Below are 18882 nucleotides of genomic sequence, written 5' to 3'. Positions count from 1 at the left end.
CCTCAGTGATGAGAGTGGTATGGGGACTAGCTGCTGGAGTTCTCTATGAAAGAACAATTCCATGGTGGTAGATCCTGAAAATAAACTCCAGTTTGATTGCATTTTCTCTCTCATATCTGATTTATTCACATGCTATAGAAAGGAAACTGTCAAGACCCCAAATGAAGAGTTTACAAACCCCAGTGCGACAGGAAATATTTTCACCACTTTTTACTAAGCAAAAAAACTAACAAAAACCCCCTCTGTATTTGTGTTGGTGGAGACCCAAACACAGCAACTTTTGGCACTGGAGCCAGAAAATGGAACAGACTATAACTGGAAAGTGAAACTGACTAAGCAAGTTTCAGCATCCCAAGCTGAGTGACAATTCAAAAAAAACTGAACTATAAAATGATGAAACGTATGTTTCAGCTATTCAAATGCAATAATCACTCTCAGGTTAATAGCAACATGGAGAACAATTTTTTACAAAACCTGATTTTTATCTTGACAGCATCCCTATAACTGGTCTATTTAGTTTTGTGCCAAAAGAGAAATTTTACAAGGGAACCTCTAGATAGAGAACCTCTATACAAAGACCTTGTAATCCAACCCCCACAGTGCCCAGCACAACATTCGCTCTGAACACTCATAGCCAGCATGGTGAGATTTCTACCCACTCTCATTCCCTACCCCACCCACCCCCCAAGAATAATCTTCCAGCTCAGTGAACATAACACTCACCTGGAATATGATTGACATCTGTCAAGACGTTTTCAGGGGAAGCAGAAGGGAGATGTGGAAAGAGAAAGAGAGAGAAGAGAGAAAAGCATTAGAGACACACACACACACACACAGCAGCTCAGTATCCTTGCATGGAAATCAATTTCATGCAAACCCAGAAGTAATTAGGTTTGTTGGAAGGCCACCCGTCTGCAGCCAAACGCCCACCCATGCAAGGGAAAAGGGGTTGGCTCCCTCTCCGCTGTGCATGTAAAAATGAATCTTCCATCATATCTGTCTGGAGAAAGTGCGCTTCTGGAATCAGACATACCCAAGTCAGGCCTGTTCCTGCAAGAATATCAGTTAGAATATTCTATGGCACTTCATGCACAAATGCAAACAAACAAAAAACTCACTGGCCCACAGCAAGTTTTGTACTTCACATAAATTCAAGCAAGTTTTCAGAAAGGGGAAAGGAAACTGCTCCCCCTTTAAGAGGGGTCATTTGAATTTATGACCTCTTGCGGGGCTCTGAACACAGTCCCAAAGAGAAAGCCTCTCCTTTTAATTCCTCCTGCCCACCATTCCAGGTGACCATCCTTCACTGCAGACAGCGGGGTTTGTGCGTCAGAGGTTTGCACATGTTGTCTCTTCCCAAGACTCTGGATTCAAACCAAGAACTGTTCAATATGTTTTCCCCTCGTCTGACACAAGATCCCTTTTCCAATCAATCAAATTAATCCTGGAATAAATAAGTCCATTAAAAAGGAGAGAAGCAGGAACTTGTAAGTGGCCATATCAATCATGGGTTAGGTACATCTTAGGAGCTATGGTGTCAGTTTCAATGCATAGTCCATCAACTACAGTGAATGAAGCAAAATAAATTCCTGCTTCTCTTTCCACCATCATCAATTTAGTCTCGTTCCATGCACTTATACTTGTCATAACCCCTGTGGGGTGAGCCTCTGAGATCTCACAAGCTATGCAGGATCTAGCTAGGTCAGTATTTGAACAGGAGTGGAATCCTCCAAGGAAAAACTCACAGTGCAGCAGGAAGCAGTGCTTCTGATTCAAAAGGTGGCACTCTTCCCTCTAAGTATCTAACCAATGCCCAAGTGTGGTGATGGAGGTGCTGTGCTGCTGGAGGTATCATCTTTTAGATAAGATATATTAATCACCTGGGGTCACTAAAGTTCCCATGGTACTTTTCCCACAAGACTAGGAATGTACTATGCTGGGTGACTTGGCCTAATACCAGCTTTGAATAATATAATTCTTCCTCTCTGGATCCCCTGTCCAGTTTTAGTTTGATATTAGATTCTCTACTCTCTGTCCTAAACTGTTGTGATATTGTAGAATACTATGACACAGTCGCCACGTTCCACCCCAGCAGTGGCTGCATTTCAGTGGTGAGCAAGTGAGCCCTGTTCATATTGCCCGTTGTATGTTACTTTCTAAGTGACTTTGGGATCTTTTGAGAATAGGTACACAGGAGTAGGTATACATGGCACTTTATAGATATATTAAACACAGTCCTTGCCTGAGGAGTTAATAATCCACAGAAGACAACATACAGACTAAGAGAGGAATGCAGCACCAGGTCATTTCATCTAGATTGCTTAGGCTATGCATGCTTGCTGGGTCCAGGAGGTTTTATTTTATTTTTATGTGTACTTTTTAACATAATCGTGTTTGATATTTTAGGGAGCTGGCAAGGGAACAGGAAAGGACAGCTGGCACTGAAAGACTGGCTGGAAGAAGCTAGTTTTTAAGTGCAGGGAGGATATTCAAGGTGCAAGGAGTAGAGTGTGCAGTGGGAATGGGAAATGGCATGAGAGAAGGGGAGAGATATAGAGCGGAGATGAACCTTGAACATGAGTGTGGAGGAGTGTGAACTTGATGCAGAAGTAGATTGGAAACCACTGGAGGGATTTATGCTGGGAGGTTGCGAGGGGATCAGAATGGCAGGCTAGGGAGATGGTAGCATTCAGAGAGAAAGAGGATAGAGAAGGATGAGATATCACAATTATTGATAATTCAGCAGCTGCATCAAGAATCCATTCCAGGCATGCACAGAAATCCAGTATTAAGTTCTCCTCCTCTCGGGGACTTCACCCCAAGCTTAGTGTTCAAATGAATAAACAGAAAGAGGAACCAGTCGACATGAAACCAGACTTAGGCCTGGTCTACACTAGAAACTTAGGTCGACATAAGCCACGTTAAATCGATCTAATCATGTATATGTCTACACTACTGAGTCCCTTCCGCTGACCTAAGTGGCCTGTAAAGTCAACTTCTGTACTCCACTTCCGCGAGAGGCGTAGCGCTTGATTCAACATCCACAGGTCGACATGGGGATAGTGTAGACACTGTTGTGTAATTCGAATGAATTGGTTTCCAGGAAGTGTCCCACAGTGCTCCGCTGTAACCGCTCTGGAGAATAATTTCAACTCCACTGCACATCAGCCAGGTACACGGAGAACAGCCCCGGGAACTTTTGAATTTTCATTTCCTGTTTGATCAGAGTGGAGAGCTCGCCAGCACAGCTGATCATGGGGACTTAAGGCCACAAACGCGCTCCAGCATGGAATATACAGGAGGTGGTGGATCTCATGCTTTGTGGGGAGAAGAGTCTGTGCAGGAAGAGCTCCGATCCAGCAGAAGAAATGCTGATATCTATGCCAAGATTGCACAGGGGAGAAGGGCTACCCCAGGGACATGCAGCAGTGCCTCACATTATCTTACTTTTCTTTACTGTCTCTGTGTGTTTGTGTGCATAATGAAACTTAACAGATTGAGGAGAAAAGGCTCTTTATTCATTCAACACATTGTGGCTGGCGGGGGTGGAGTTTACAGGGGAGAAAATGAAATGGAGGAGGGGACAGTTTGGTAAGGAACAACACAGATAAGTGTCACATTACTCTGACTCAATGCTGAAATTGGTTTTCAAAGCCTCACGGAGACGCAGAGCCCCACAATGTGCTCTTCTTATTGCCCTGGTGTCTGGCTACTCAAAATTGGCTGCCAGGGAATCTGCATCAAACCCCCACCCCAGTGGAAACTTTTCTCCCTTTGTTTCACAGATATTATGGAGCACACAGTAGGCAACAATAACAATGGGGATATTGCTTTTACTGAGGTCTAACCTTGTACACAAACAACGCCAGCGACCTTTTAAATGTCCAAAGGCACATTCCACCACCATTCTGCACTTGTTCAGCCTGTGGTTAAACGGGTCCTTACTGCTGTCCAGGCTGCCTGTGTATGGCTTCATGAGCCATGGGAGTAAGGGGTAGGCTGGGTCTCCCAGGATCATGATTAGCATTTCAACATCACCAATAGTTATTTTGCAGTCTGGAAAGAAAATCCCTGATTGCAGCTTTCTGAACAGACCTGTGTTCCTAAAGATGGGCGTCATCCACCTTTCCCGACCATCCCACACTGATGTCAGTGAAATGGCCCCTGTGATCCACAAGCGCTTTAGGTTTATGTACTCTTTGGCAAGGTGGTCTGGTGCCAATAGAGGGATAGCATTCCATCTATCGCCCCACCACAATTAGGGAACCCCATCACGGCAAAACCATCCACTGTGTCCTGCATGTTGCCCAGAGTCTCTACCCTTCTTAGCAGAAGTCTGTTTATGGCCCTGCAAACTTGGATCGCAATAGATCCCATGGTAGATTTACCCACTCCAAATTGATGCCCCACTGACCAGAGCAGTCTGGCATTGCAAGCTTCCACAGAGCTATCACCACTTGCTTCTCCACTGTTAGAGTAGCTCTCATTTTAGTATGCACTTCAGGGCTGGGGAAAGCTCTTCACACAGTTTCTGGAAAGTGGACTTACACATTCAACAGTTCTGCGGCCGCTGCTCGTCATCCCATAGCTGCATAATGATGCGGTCCCACCAGTCAGTGCTTGTTTCCTGGGCCCCGAAATGGCGCTCAACCGTGTCAAGGTGATGCATGACTGTCACCAGCAACTGCAAATTGCTCCGCTTTATGTCTTCCAACAGGACAACTTGTGTGGCATCACATGGTTCCATGCGGCGGATCCTATATTGGCTGGGTAAATATTGCAGGATATGGCACGAGGTGTTTGTAATGCTCGCACCAACAGTGTACAGCTGAGTGGGGTCCATGCTTACCATGCTATGGCGTCCACACGGGTAACCCAGGCTTATAAAAAAAGATGTGAAGCAAGCTTGGTTTATTTGCCGCTGATTTCAGGGAGGGAGAGAGGTAAGTGCATTATGGGAGGCAAACGCCATGTTCCCATAACCATCCGCGCCATTGTTTTGGTCCCATAAGGCACTGCAAGCCCAACCCAAAATTCCACTCAGCTATATGCACTGTGGGATAGCTACCCACAGTGCAGTGCGCCATGCGTCCATGCAAGCCCTGATAGTGAGCATGCAGTCCGCCGACACAATGATACTATGGACACACAAGATCAACTTGCTTTAATCACAGGCTCAATGATGACTTACATGAAGTTGACTTAACTTTGTTGTGTAGACATTGGCTTAGTTACAGCCCACATTACACTGTCCCATAGCATTGCATCTATGAGCTTAGTTCTGGACTGAACCACTGTGTCTGATGTTAGTAAATTCTGTGTATGGGCCTACTTAGTACCGCTGAGCCCCATGAAGAGTTTTCTGGAGAGCCTGGGGAGGGAGATGGAGCAGAAGAAGAGAAGGGCAAAGAAAAGAATAAACCAAAGACAGCTGGGGGTGGAGGGCACATTAAACAAACAATGGAAGAGGGGCAGTAACTGATGGACTTTTTGGAATAACACTCATTAAATTGTCTGTTAATTAAAAAGATCATGAGGATGCTCATGCGTTTATCATCTGACTGCTACTCGCTACACAGACAGCCACCAAAACGTGGCTTCCAATGCATCAAGTTCCAAATGTAATCAGGGTGAACAGTCAGCACAGGGGCCTTGGTTTATAAAGCATAAGTTACACTTCCCTTTTCCAGTACTGCTCATCTCAGGGGTGTCCCCAAAAACACAAGCCCCCAAATCTGAACAAAATTCTCCCCTCGCTCTCTTATATTCTTTTGGAAAGCTCTTGTTGCTCCAGATACAAGAATTGCCATTAAAAGGTCAATATTTGCACCACTGCAACACCTTTGCAGTATTTACATTGGTAGCACCACGCTGCCACAGAGTTATTTGCTATTCTAAGTATAAAGAAAGATTGTTGCATCTCAGACACCCCCCCGTGTGGCATCTGTTGGCAAATGCCGACTTTCACAGTGAGACTGCTTGCATTTTATTTTAAAACAAACGCTTGTGAGAGTTGCTTTTTTGTTTCAATATAAAGAAAAGAGCACACCGCCTGCAAGCCCTCTCAGTAATACCTTACAATAATATACCAACACGTGTGCGCCTCAGCTCAAATGGCCAGGGCACAGCTCAAGCTTTCACAAGAGGGCTCTATAATAAGAATACAGTAGGCACAGCTCTGTGTCTAGGAGTATCCCTACAAAGTGAGAAAGGAGGGTGCAGGTGACATTACACCCAGCCTAGTTGGATTTTGGGAATTGATTCTTTTTGCCCTCTTCCCACCCCCCAAATCTTTGCTAACCTGAAATATTCTTTCTCCCCATAAGCTCAGAACCTTAAGGCTAGGTTTTCTAGTATGTTTTTAAAAGGACTGTATCAAACAGCTTCCCACTCTCTCTCTCTTCTTCCTCAGCACCAGCCCACCTTCCTCCCCTCTCTCCTACCAGTAGGGGGGGAGGTGGTAAAGGACTTGCCTGTTAAACTTGGAACACACACAACCCACAGCTAATGAAAAGCCCAATGAACAGGGGGCTCCGTTTCGTGTGGTTGGAGGTTTATCCACTTCCTCTGGCTCAGAGCACTTCAAACACAGGAAGGTTTGTCTCTCAACAAAAGGCAAGGCAGGGTTTGCTTTATCCTATACACAAGGGCCCATTTATTGCCTCTTTGTAGAGGACTGAGCTGCAAGCCAGTGCTGTTTGCTTTTGTTCTTTGATGCTAATAGCTCAGTTGAAAGAAGGATCAGCAGGGTTGCTGCCTTTGTCAGGTGCAGCCCCAGCCACCTGGATGGGGTGGAAAAGGAAAGAGGAGGATGAAGGGGATGGAGAGGAACAAAGCGGATAATATTAGAGCTCAGATCATAGCCGTGCCTGTAACAAGTATGTCTGAGATTTTTTGTGTGAATTTTAGTACTGAGCGGTGCCAGCATGGGAGCCCTGGAGAGCAAAGGCCTCTGTTCAGCTGAAGGACGGGTACAGCATAAGCCACAGCAAGGAAAGATTTCCCCATACATATCGGCCCTGTCTCAGGCTGAAAAGACCCTCTCTGGGCTGAATGGGAAGTGAATGGTTCTATCTCCTGTTACTAATCCACCTCATCTCTCCAGAGTACACCTATGTGGCTCTCAGGTTACTCCCAGTTTGAATTACAATGAGTGGGGAGGGATAGCTCAGTGGAATGAGTGGGGAGCAATTCAAATATTAGGCCCGGGGGGGAAGGGGAGAGAGGAGTGGAGAGTTTGTGGGAAGAAAGAGGAGACTTTTTGTAGAGGGTGACATCCAATCAAGAAGAGTCCCTGTGGTAGGGCAAAAAGTGGGCATAGGAGAGTGGGTAGTGGAATACAGACAGGGGCCGCATATCTTGAAGTACTGGTGGAGTAATTTTTTCTCCTTCTTTTGAGCGCTGGTGTGAGGCAAACTCGCAACTGGACCAGGGCTGCTCACTCAGCTACAACGACAAATCCCTCTAGCAGGGCCTGCCATAACTCAGCCCTCAGGCATACTGCAGCAGCCTCTCTCTGGGCAGGGCCGGAGTCAGATGACTCCCCAGGCACAGGTATTTCACTCTCACCACCAGAGCTGCAAGTTACTCTGTTCAACAGCACCACTCCACTAGGAACCCTTCTGCTGCCTTGTAGTGTTACAGACTCCCTAAGCTTCCTGGCTGCATTCAATCCTGTCCATTTTCCTGCCCCACCCTTGCCCAACTCTTGTTCCAGGCTGCTTCAGCTTTGTCCGTGTCCTATTCCAATCCTGTTCCTGCCTCCTGACCTCCAGATACTTGGACTGACTCCAACCTGGCTTCGACCTTCAGCTGGCCTCCAGTCTCTGACAACAATCCTGACTTAGCTTGTCTACAGACTCTGACCCCAATTCTTACCACAGCCTGTCTCTAGACCCTGGTTTCAGTGCTGCTCTTGGCCCAGTCTCGACTCTACATCTGGCTTTGACCCTTGGTACTCATTCTCAACCACCGCTCCAACCATCAGACCTGACCACCTAGAACCCAGACCTGACAGCTAGTCCGTATGTGTATTCCACTGTTGGTGAATGACAAGCAGTACTCACACTCACTGAAGCGTGGGCATATGAGGTATTGATGACTGAAGGACCACCAAGCCAAAGTATGCATCAGCGGCAGAGGCTTGCACTAGGGCACAATTTCATGTGAACGTATGGCTAGAACTGCATGTTGCTGCTTTACAGATGTGAACGAGTGGCACTTCATGAAGCGAGGTTATGGAAGCTGCCTTAGCTCTAACAGAGCAGCCCTTGCTGAACAGGGGTATCAGCTAACTGGTAACAGAGCAGGAGACATCCTGAAATCCACTTAGAAAGCCTCTGAGAAGAGATTGTTTGTCACTTTATCCATTCCACCAATGAAATGAACAATCCAAGCAATTTATTAAACGATTTTATTCCATGTATGCAGAATGCCAATACCCAGTACACAGCCAGGTAATGGAGACCCCTGTCTTCATTGGTGGTATGTGGCTTTGGAAAAAAAGACAGCTAAGCAAATTGTCTCATTTAGGTGAAAGTCCAAGATTACTCTGGGGGTTAATTTTGGGTGCAGTCTCAACAAAATCTTATCCTTATTGAATATTGTATATGGTATATCAGCCTTAAGGGCCCTTACCCTTCAATCCGAAGTGATGGCTACTAAAAAGGTGACTTTCACAGATAAGAGGGACAGCAAGCACATCACTAATGGTTCAAAAAGTGCCTTGGTTAACATCAAGAGGCCCAAGCTAAGATCCCATGTTGAAGCAGGCTTAGTTACTGGAGGGAAAGTTCTGACTAGATCCTTTAGGAAACATACAGTCACTGGATGGGTGAAAATGGAGTGGCAGTCAACTGGATGGTGGCAGGAGCTAATTGCTGCCACTTCTACTCATAAGGAACTATGGGAAAGTCCTAAGGGTTTCAAGCTGAGCAGCCAGTCTAAAATAGTGTGAATCTCCAATTTTTGAGGGACGATCTATTGATATTGAGCTCAAAATAGAAAATAACTTCCACTTAGCTATGTAGCACTTTCTGATGCATTACTTCCTGCTCTTTTTAAGGATGGCTTGAACAGCTACCAAACATGTCTGCTCTAGCTCAGTGCCTCTCTAAATACCAAGCCATGAGGGATAGGGAGTCCAGGCTGGCATGCCTTATCTTGTCCTGTGTCAAGAAGTGTGGGAAATATTGGATACTAATGAATGGATGGGCTAATAGATGGAGAAGTTTGGGGAACCAAAACTGTTTGGGCCACCTGGGATCATGAAGATGATCACCACCCTATCCTGCTGAATCCTCCTGAGAACTCAAGATAAGAGTGAGATGGGAGGGAAGGCATACCTTAAGTGTCCCACACATAGGGATAGAAAGTCATCTCCCTTGGAGTCCTAACCTCATGCCCCTCTGAAGCAGTACATCTTGCATTTCTTGTTTTCTTGTGATACAACCAGGTCCCACAACAGGTCTCCCTAGTGTCTGAATATGGTCCTCACCATGGAAATGTGTAACTCCCATTTGTGGTTGATCGAAAAGTGACTGCTGAGGCTGTTCTCCAGTGTACTGTGTATTCTTGGGAGGTATACTGCTGATAGGATAATCTGGTGAATGGTAAGAATTGTTTGCAGACCTCTCAGACAGCTCTCACTTTCAGGAGTTTTACGTACATCCTGGACTCACAAGACGTCCATGTTCTTTGTGCTGTGTGTTCATCCAGATGGGCACCCCATCCTAAGAGGGAGGCATCTGTAATCATTCCTGAGAAGAGGATAGAGTGAAGGGGACTCCCACACACATCCATTCTTTCTGGGAACAATGCTAGTCCATGCTAACCTTTCTATCCCAGGAAGAAGTGACTATATCTACCATGACCCCAAAATGTTTTAATCAGCTGAACATAAGCTCTCAGTGTGACGCTGTAGTCAAAAGAGCAAATGCAATTCTGCGATGCATAAATAGGGAAATCTTGAGTATGAGTAGAGAGGTTATTTTACCTCTGGATTTGGCACTGGTACAACTGCTGCTAGAATACTGTGTCCAGTTCCTGTGTCCACAGTTCAACAAGGATGTTGATAAATTGGAGAGGGTTCAGAGAAGAGCCACCAGAATGATGAAAGGATTAGAAAACCTGCCTTACAGTGATAGATTCAAGGAACTCTATCTATTTCACTTAAGAAAGAGAAGGTTAAGGATGACTTGATCACAGTCTATACCTACCTACATGGGGAACAAATATTCATGGGCTCTTCAATCTAGTAGGAAAGGGTGGATGTCTATATGAAAATAGGCATCATTCATGTCAAGAGCCATGCATCACTCATCTCTGTTTAAGAATGGAATTATCGATTCCAGGGTGACCATCCTGAATCTCAATCTGCAGATACAGACATTGAGTTGCCAGTAGTCTAAGATGGGTCTCCATCCTCCCTTTTTATTAGGAATTACAATGTATTTGGAATAAAAGCCCTTTCCTCAATGTTGAGGGGTACCAGCTCTAGGGCTTCCTGCTGAAGTAGAGAATCTACCTCCTGAATGAGTTATCTTCTTGTGAGAGTGGTCCCTGAAAAGGAACAGGGAAAGGGCTTTTGGCAGGGAAGGGGAGAGAAACTCATGGTGCGGCTGCAATAAATGAGATTGAGAACCCATTTGTCTGTTATTTGCCATATATGCCCAAAAGAAAAAAAGCTTGGTAACCACCAATTTGGATTTTGGAGGTCGGAGGACATGGCATCTGGGTTGGTTCACAGCTCTCGGAGGTCCTTACAAAGGAATTTGTTGTCAGGAGGTTGGAAGCAGAAGTGTTGTGTTTGTTTTGCTGAATCCTCTGTTACTTTCATGGCAGATCCCATCCTTACTGGCGGTTGAAGGGTTTTGGTGCTGCTCTAAGTATGTAAGGTTGTCTGTGATAATTCCTCTTTGGTGCTGTAGTATAAAAACCTAGGGAACAGAGGGTCCTTTAATGAGTGTAATGACTCATCCATCTTTCGATTAAATAAGTTGTTCCCGTTGAAGGGCAAATATTCCACTGTAGACTGAACTTCTCTGGGGAATCCCAAGGAGTAAAGCCAGGACTCTGGACACATTATGAATGCAGTTGCCATCAACCACAAGGCTGTATCAGCTGCTTCTACTGAGGCTTGGAGGGCTGCTCTTGCAACTAGTCCACCTTCATTAATAAAGGTTTGAAACTAACTCCTGATAATTGGCAATTTGGAATTGCAGACTGGTTGACAAATACCTTCCTTCCAAGGATGTCCAAACATTTAGCCTCCTTATCAGAGGAAGATGACCTCAAGTGTTGTTGCCTACTCCTTTCAGTGGCAACCTGAACAACCAAATTGTTCTGGGCAGGATGCATGAATAAAAATTCTGCTCCCTTGGCTGAGACAAAGTACTTCTTTTCTGCCTTCTTAGGGGTAGGTACATGTTGCCAAAGTATGCCACATGACTTTGGCAGGCTCTAGCATGGCCTAGTTTATGAGGAGCGCCACCCTCCTAGAACCTGTACTCTGTAAAATGTCAAGGAATTTGTGAGGTGGCTCCTGGACCTTCCCCAGAGGAATCTGGACCATGTTAGCAACCCTCCTTAATGGGTCCTGGAAGTTTGTGGTTATCTGGCAGAGATGGTGAGGCTGGGGCAACCACCTTATCAGAATATGATGACTATATTCCTCACAGGACCGGCAGTACTGCTGGATTTGGCTCTTCTTCCTCCATGGACTCCTGAAGGAGCTCAGGCTGGTATCTGGGGGAGGAGGATGGACTCTCGATAGGACCATACTGATCCAGGATATTGCATGTGTGGAGTCCATGGTCCCCAGGCTAAGCATTAGGGATCTTTTGCTTATGCCTAGTAATCCTTGTCCCTCACCCTGAATCCAAGCAGCATACAGAACTAGTTCCTCCTTGTTCAGTGAAGACATGGGGACCTTGTTGAGGGCTTTTATTCCTTTCCCCCCACCACTTCTGTTTCGAGTTGCAAACTCAGCTGATGGGAGGAATTCACTTGCAAGACTCATCTTCACTGGGGGAAGCAAACAACACTCTTTTGCCCCCTTTGTTGTTTACTAGAGTGAAAGATTAAAGTCTTCACTTCAAATCTCTTCTTTGGGGGCACTGGGGGGAGAAGAGTAAACAACACAATCTTTGGCCCCTTTTAACGTTCCCCTCTAGTCCATCTGGTATCAATGGGCCTTCCTTGTGGGGCAGGATAAAACACCTTCAGTTGGAAACTAGCATTTCACAATGCTAGTGTTTCTTTCCTGTCTGGTGATTTACACAGTTAGAAAGGCTTACAATGGAAAGGCTACCTTGCACTATGGGATACAGAGGTTATGAGTAAGATCAATGCATGCAGCAACTCACAAGCATTCAATAAAGTCTAAACATTATACATTCTGATAATTCTAATGCCTATTTTAATACTACTAGCAGATGGGTGAGCCAGACTGGTTTGCTATGCATTTGTCAGTGTTCAGTGAAGACATGGGGACCTTGGCATGAGCTGGCACCTGATCTGCCAGCATCACAATATCTTGGGGAAATCTTACTATATTAAGTCTATGTACCATTGTGGGCCAGGGATTGTATGTAATTCCATGGAGAAGGGTGACCACAGCTCCTCCAGGAAATAACAACAGTGGGGGGTGATTAGGCAAACTCACTCAGGTTGCAACACATCCAGAGAAGTACCACCACCTGGAGAAGCTCACATATACTGGTTCAAACTGGATTCTCCAGAGACCAACAGACAAAGAAAGGACTTTTGGATAAATAGCCTGAGTTTAAACTGACTTGGAGTCTTCTTTCTAATCCAGCAAACCGACAGGACCTTCTGTCCAAAGGCGGCCCCAATCCTTCCTGAGAATATTTGGAAGGACTTTGGCCTACAGAGTCCCCATACAACTGATGAGTGACTTCTAGAAAGCTTTTACCATGTGTGTAGATTCTTTTATTGTTTGAATACGTTTTTTCCATAACGGTTTTATCTTAAGAATAAATGTGATTGCTTAGAAAGAGCTGTATGGTAACATACAACTAGGAGCAATTATGCTGTTTATAGCCTCTGAGGAGCAAGCAAAGCGCAGTTGCAGGCCTGTTTAGATGCTCTGACTTGCTGGGGAACAACACAGTGTAGGCAGGGAACGTTGCAGCTTAGAAAAATTCCAGTCAGAAGGGAGACAGATAAGGGTCTCTGCCCAAGAGAGGTGACAGCTGGGGAGCCAAAAACCTAAAATTGTGTGTTCACAGAGGGTGAATACAGGTTGCTCTGAACTGTGACAGTTTCTCCTTGTTCAGCACCAATCACAGACCTGCTCCTGTGGACAGTGCCAGAATAGAGGCACTTTGCTCCTTGGAGCCTGTGGATCAGCACCATGACTCTTAAGGGCTCCTCAGCCTCCCAGAACAGGGCATGAAGCGTCACCTGACACAGAGAATGTCAGGGAATAAGTCCTCCTCCTCAGAGATGGATTTGGATGGGGATTTCTCTCTGGTACTCGACAGTGCATCCTACTCTCCCTACCCATGGTCACTCCTGCATTGAAAGTCACAGTGCTAGGAGGTGCACTTGTAGGCCTTGTCTACACTACTGCAGTAAGTCAACCTAAGTTACGCTACTTCAGTTATGTGAATAGGTCGACTTACAATGGTGTCTACACCGCACTGTGTCAACGGGAGACACTCTCCCGCCGACTTACCTTACTCTTCTCAGGAAGCTGGAGGAGTCGACAGGAGAGCACTCTGCCATCGACTTAGCAGGTCTTCAACAGACCCACTAAATCGACACGGCTGCATCGATCGCAGCAGTGCCAATCTACCAGTAAACGTAGACATGGTCCTAGATGTCTTGGACCAGCATATGGGGGGATGGGATGGGACTGCCCAGCCCAAATCAGACTGTGGTTTCATTGCACACTCCATCAGATGTTTCTTATGTCTACATTCCCACACTTGCAGGGTTCGGCTGGGAAAGGAGTGGCTGATAGTGCACATCTCTGCTAAGTGCACTTCTCTGAGTCAGTACAGGCTCCTCTGATGGTCATCACTGACTGTGAAAGCCCAGGGGCAGGAGATAGAACTCCAGAAGCTCAGAATCCTGGGTATAATCTATGTCACATATGGGTGGGGGGCAGGAAATTTCTAAATACTAACTAACACTAGTAACTAGCAGGTAACAAAACTTTATATTTACAAATTAGCAAAGGATGGGCTCCTTGCACACTGAAGGGTTCTGCCTCAGAACATGCCATGGTAGAAAGGAAATGGAGAGGCTGCCCTGCCCCTTATACCCTCGGTTTGGAGATCCAGAAAAGAAAGGGCACAGGGACAGCCAATGGACACTGCTAGCAAGAATCTTCCGGTCTCGGTGCTTGGAGTACATGTGTACACCAGAGTGGAATAAACATAGGGACCAGCACTCAAAGAAGAACTTCATGGGGCAGCAGGTACAGGACTCATTCTCCCACTTCCAAAGCACAGGTCCCTACAATTTGTGCTACTGGAGAATTTTCATTTCCTTTGTCAACATGGAGTAGTTCTGATTCTATCCAGGAGGAAGCAGCGGTCTCTCACAGTAAGTTACACTGCTATGTTGCCTTTCATTCTGGAGGATATCTTAGGCTTTAAACTCTCAGGAGCAGATACTCACTTGACGTGTTCTACAGCACTGCGTACATAATTAATAAATAGGATCCCAAAGCACTTTATTAACTGTGTGAATATAGGAATCATTCATGCAGTACTAAAATGCAGGCAGCCTTTGCTAAAAGCTCAACATGATTTTTTAACAACCACAGGTGACCAGGACCTTGGTTTTACATCTCATCTGAATGAATAACATTGATTTGCTGCACATGCACTGAGATGCCTGAATGCGTCACCATCGTACCCTCCATTGGGCACTGTTAGGTGTCACCCCCTAGTGGCCTGTTTAAAGGCTATAAATCACAGAAAACAGATTCATTTTCTTTCACCTTGAGTGGTAGGAGCCCGAGCTTTGTCCCTATCTTAAATCAAATCATCCACTTGGGCATGGCATACGCTACAACCTGCGACTGTGACATTACAACTGCCCGGACCTTTAAAAGAGAGCTTTCACAAAACTTGGCTTAAAGGGATTATCTACACCTACTGCTTTACAGAACCAACGTGTAGAGCCACTTAACAAGTAACAGTAGAATGAAAAAACCTTAGAGAAAGTGAATTTACAATAATCTCTTTAATTAACTCTCTATCGTCACCATTATTAGATAAAGCCGCTCACTGATTTAATGGCTTTTTAAGGGGACTCCAGTGGAATTATCACCATCCCAGCTCACCCTGACGTAAATACACACTCCGAGACTCTAGTCACAGTGGCTGGGAAAAACCTGACTGTCTTGCAGCCCACAAGATGCAAAAATCCAGTCTGAACAAGTGAAATTTAATTACTTAGTGCCCTCTACACAAGCTGTTAAGCTGCACTTAACCCCCCTGGAAGCACTGACTGACCAATGCCAGCAACCCCGGGATGAAGCTGGCTTCTACTTCTTTTTAGATGCCATTGGATGGCAGAAGAAAAGGACGATGTGCTCTCCTGCCACTATGCTCTGTTCCTCCCTGTATTCCTGCTCAGCCAGCTGTGCCCCCCAGACTGCAGTGGGGAAAGGCATCTGACTAGTTCTAACTGCACTCCTTCCACACAACAGCATGGTGTGCAGCTGTCATTCAGTAGTATTTATGGAGACTGCAGCAGAGGCCAGCTTTCAGTCTTGGCCTCAGGTCAGCTGTGCTGGTGAGTCTGTGTACCCAGGATATTTAAGCACAGGTCCACACACAGTAGTGTATCCTTCAGTACAACCCAACTCACCCTGGCCAAAAAAGAAACTGGGACAAATTTGAGACTGTCTTTGGATAAATCAACCTATTAGTGCCCCTGGCTTGAATCCTCTCCTGTCCCTTGCTTGGGTTCAGCTGTGGAGTCAGATTCCTCTTCTCCGAAACCTCCAAAGGGTCATTGGCTGCCCTGAATCCATTGTCAACACAGAGCTCTAGCCCCTATGAAACAGGAACACTTTAAACACCCCAGGTGCTATATCACTAGACGAGAGGCATAAGTCACAGAAGGGCTTAGATACTATGGTGGTGGGTGCCGCAGAAATGCCATAAACAGAGTAAACTGTGCTTTTTTTAGCCATGTTGGTCCCAGGATATTAGAGAAACGAGGAGGGTGAAGTAATATCTTTCGTTGGACCCACTTCTGTTGGAGAGAAAGATAGAGAGAGAGAGAAGCTTTTGAGCTTACCCAGAGACTTGAAGAAGAGCTCTATGTAAGCTCAAAAGCTGGTCTCTTTCTCTCCAACAGAAGTGGGTCCAACAAAAGATATTTCCTCACCCACCTTGTCTCTCGACTAGGCAGAGTAAGTCCCTCCCATATATACTGCTATCTGTCATTCAATACTGCATGCAAACAAACATCTCTAACCAACAGGAACATTATGTTCATCACACTTGCTAGAAATAACATACCCTCTCGCATTCCAGGGGCCACTTTACCCAAAATAAAGGACTACATTATTCTACTGCAATATCTCAATTGTAGTAACACACACACACACACACACACACACTTCTGTGAGCTGCAGCATGTGGTACCACTGCTACAGAATACTCTAATGTTCTTTCATCTTTTGTGGGAGGAGAAGGGGCTGCCAAGAAAGAAGTTATCTTTGGGTTTTAATAAATGATCCTAGTGAGGAGGTCAAGAAACATTCTTGACTTCCCTCCCAATGCATCTCAATTTGGTTGGAACCGGACACTACAGCCTTCTAAAACTTTCTGTGGCCTATACTCCCCTCCCTCCTTTATGCCCCTTGTGTAACCTCTCTCACTCATCTTTGCACCTTCTTCCATGCAACCTCTTCTGTCTGGAACTCCATCCTCTCTCCTGCCCCTTACTCAGACTTCTCTCCGAGATGCAATCTTCCACACAGCCCTTCAGTAAATAATCATAAATTGATTGTAGATTCTTACAAAAAGCTGTGTCACTATTCCACTATGTGTCACTACTACAGCTGAACCTGGCTTTCCCATTATAAATCCAATTTTTTCCTAAGTCCTAACGCTAAAATAAAATCAACTGGCATGACATTTCAATGCCTCTACATCATCACAGGGTAGAACTGTTATTGTAAGCTTGAGGTAAACCTCACAACAGAACTTAGATCTGGCCGCTTCGCACCATTCCATTGGCTCAAAAGAGGCAGAACCTGGATGAATCTCCAAGATGAAAATTTCCCCCGAGCGAGGGAGTCCTTAGTTGTTGTCACCAGCCCCTTCCACAGACTCACTGCCTCCTCTTAACCCTGGCATAGGGAATGTGCTAAGAGCATACTGGGGCTAGAAGCACTGAAGAGCTCCTGGGGATCCCAAGCTACCTGCTAGAGTTTTGCTGGTGATCTCAGCTAGTGGCTAGAGTGATCCTGGTGATCCACAACTATGGTACTTTCCCTTGGTGGCCACTGCCATTTGGCATATGCTCTAAAGTAAACCAGGGCTGGCTAGACCCAGCTCCAGGATGGAGGAGCTAAAGCTCCAAGGGTCAGTCCTGGGACCGGTTTTGTTCAATATCGTCACTAGAGATCTGGAGGATAGTGTGGATTGCACCCTCATCAAGTTTGCAGATAACACTAAACTGGGAGGAGTGGTAGATATGCTGGAGCTAGGGATAGGATACAGAAGGACCTAGACAAAGTAGAGGGTTGGACCAAAATCAATCTGATGAGGTTCAACAAGGACAAGTGCAGAGTCCTGCACTTAGGATGGAAGAATCTCATGCACTGCTACAGACAAGGGACCGATTAGCTAGGCAGCAGTTCTGCAGAAAAGGACCTAGGGGTTACAGTGGACAAGAAGCTGGATATGAGTCAACAGTGTGCCCTTGTTGCCAAAAATGCTAATGACATTTTGGACTGTATAAGTAGGAGCACTGCCAGCAGATCGAGGGACGTGATCATTCCCCTCTATTTGGCATTGGTGAGGCCTCATCTGGAGTACTGTGTCCAGTTTTGGGCCCCACACTACAAGGAGGATGTGGAAAAACTGGAAAGAGTCCAGTGGAGGGCAACAAAAATGATTAGGGGGCTGGAGCATATGACTTATGAGGAGAGGCTGAGGGAACTGGGATTATTTAGTCTGCAGAAGAGAAGAACAAAGGGGGATTTGATAGCTGCTTTCAACTACCTGAAAGGGGGTTCCAAAGAGGATGGATATAGGCTGTTCTCAGTGGTAGCAGATGACAGAATAAGGAGTAATGGTCTCAAGTTGCAGTGGGGAAGGTTTAGGTTGGATATTAGGAAAAACATTTTCACTAGGAGGGTGGTGAAGCACTGGAATGGGTTACCTAGGGAGGTGGTGGAATCTCCTTCCTCAGAGGTTTTTAAGGCCTGGCTTGACAAAGCCATGGCTGGGATGATTTTGTTGGGGATTGGTCCTGCTTTGAGCAGGGGGTTGGACTAGATGACCTCCTGAGGTCCCTTCCAACCCTGATAGTCTATGATTCTATGAAAGCTGGTTCCACCATGGATGCCCCTTCCTCTCTTCTGTGTCCAGCTGAAACAGAGTAAAAAAGAAATATGGCCCATGGGGTTTCATCTATTACCAGTATTATCTGCAATACTGATAAACCGATTGAAAGACTGGGTCTTCATCCAGCATACTCCATGTGCCTGAATGGTATGGGCGCTCCTATTTAGGGGCTGGTCCTGTGGGGTGCTAAGCATCTTGACTGTCTCTTGACCCTGCAGGATTGAGCACTGAGAGCATATATTTTTTAGGTCAGGGACTATCCTATCCATGTTCTTATACCATACCCATCACAGTGGTATCTGAGCACCTTTCAGAG

General features: G+C 45.7%; 1 protein-coding gene across 1 annotated transcript in view; it reads right to left on the bottom strand.

Annotated features, from left to right (window-relative positions):
* NRXN3 (neurexin 3) overlaps window positions 1-18882 on the bottom strand; it is a 1374011-nt gene that overhangs the window by 1331015 nt on the left and 24114 nt on the right. Inside the window, exon 2 of the mRNA XM_054027796.1 lies at window positions 724-741. Coding sequence (XP_053883771.1) covers window positions 724-741 — 18 coding nt within the window. The remainder of the gene's footprint in view (window positions 1-723; window positions 742-18882) is intronic.

Source organism: Malaclemys terrapin, chromosome 4 (genome assembly GCF_027887155.1).
Source record: "Malaclemys terrapin pileata isolate rMalTer1 chromosome 4, rMalTer1.hap1, whole genome shotgun sequence".
NCBI lineage: Eukaryota > Metazoa > Chordata > Testudines > Emydidae > Malaclemys > Malaclemys terrapin.
Note: the sequence above shows the minus strand (reverse complement) of the source record. Positions and strands in the feature narration are given on the sequence as shown.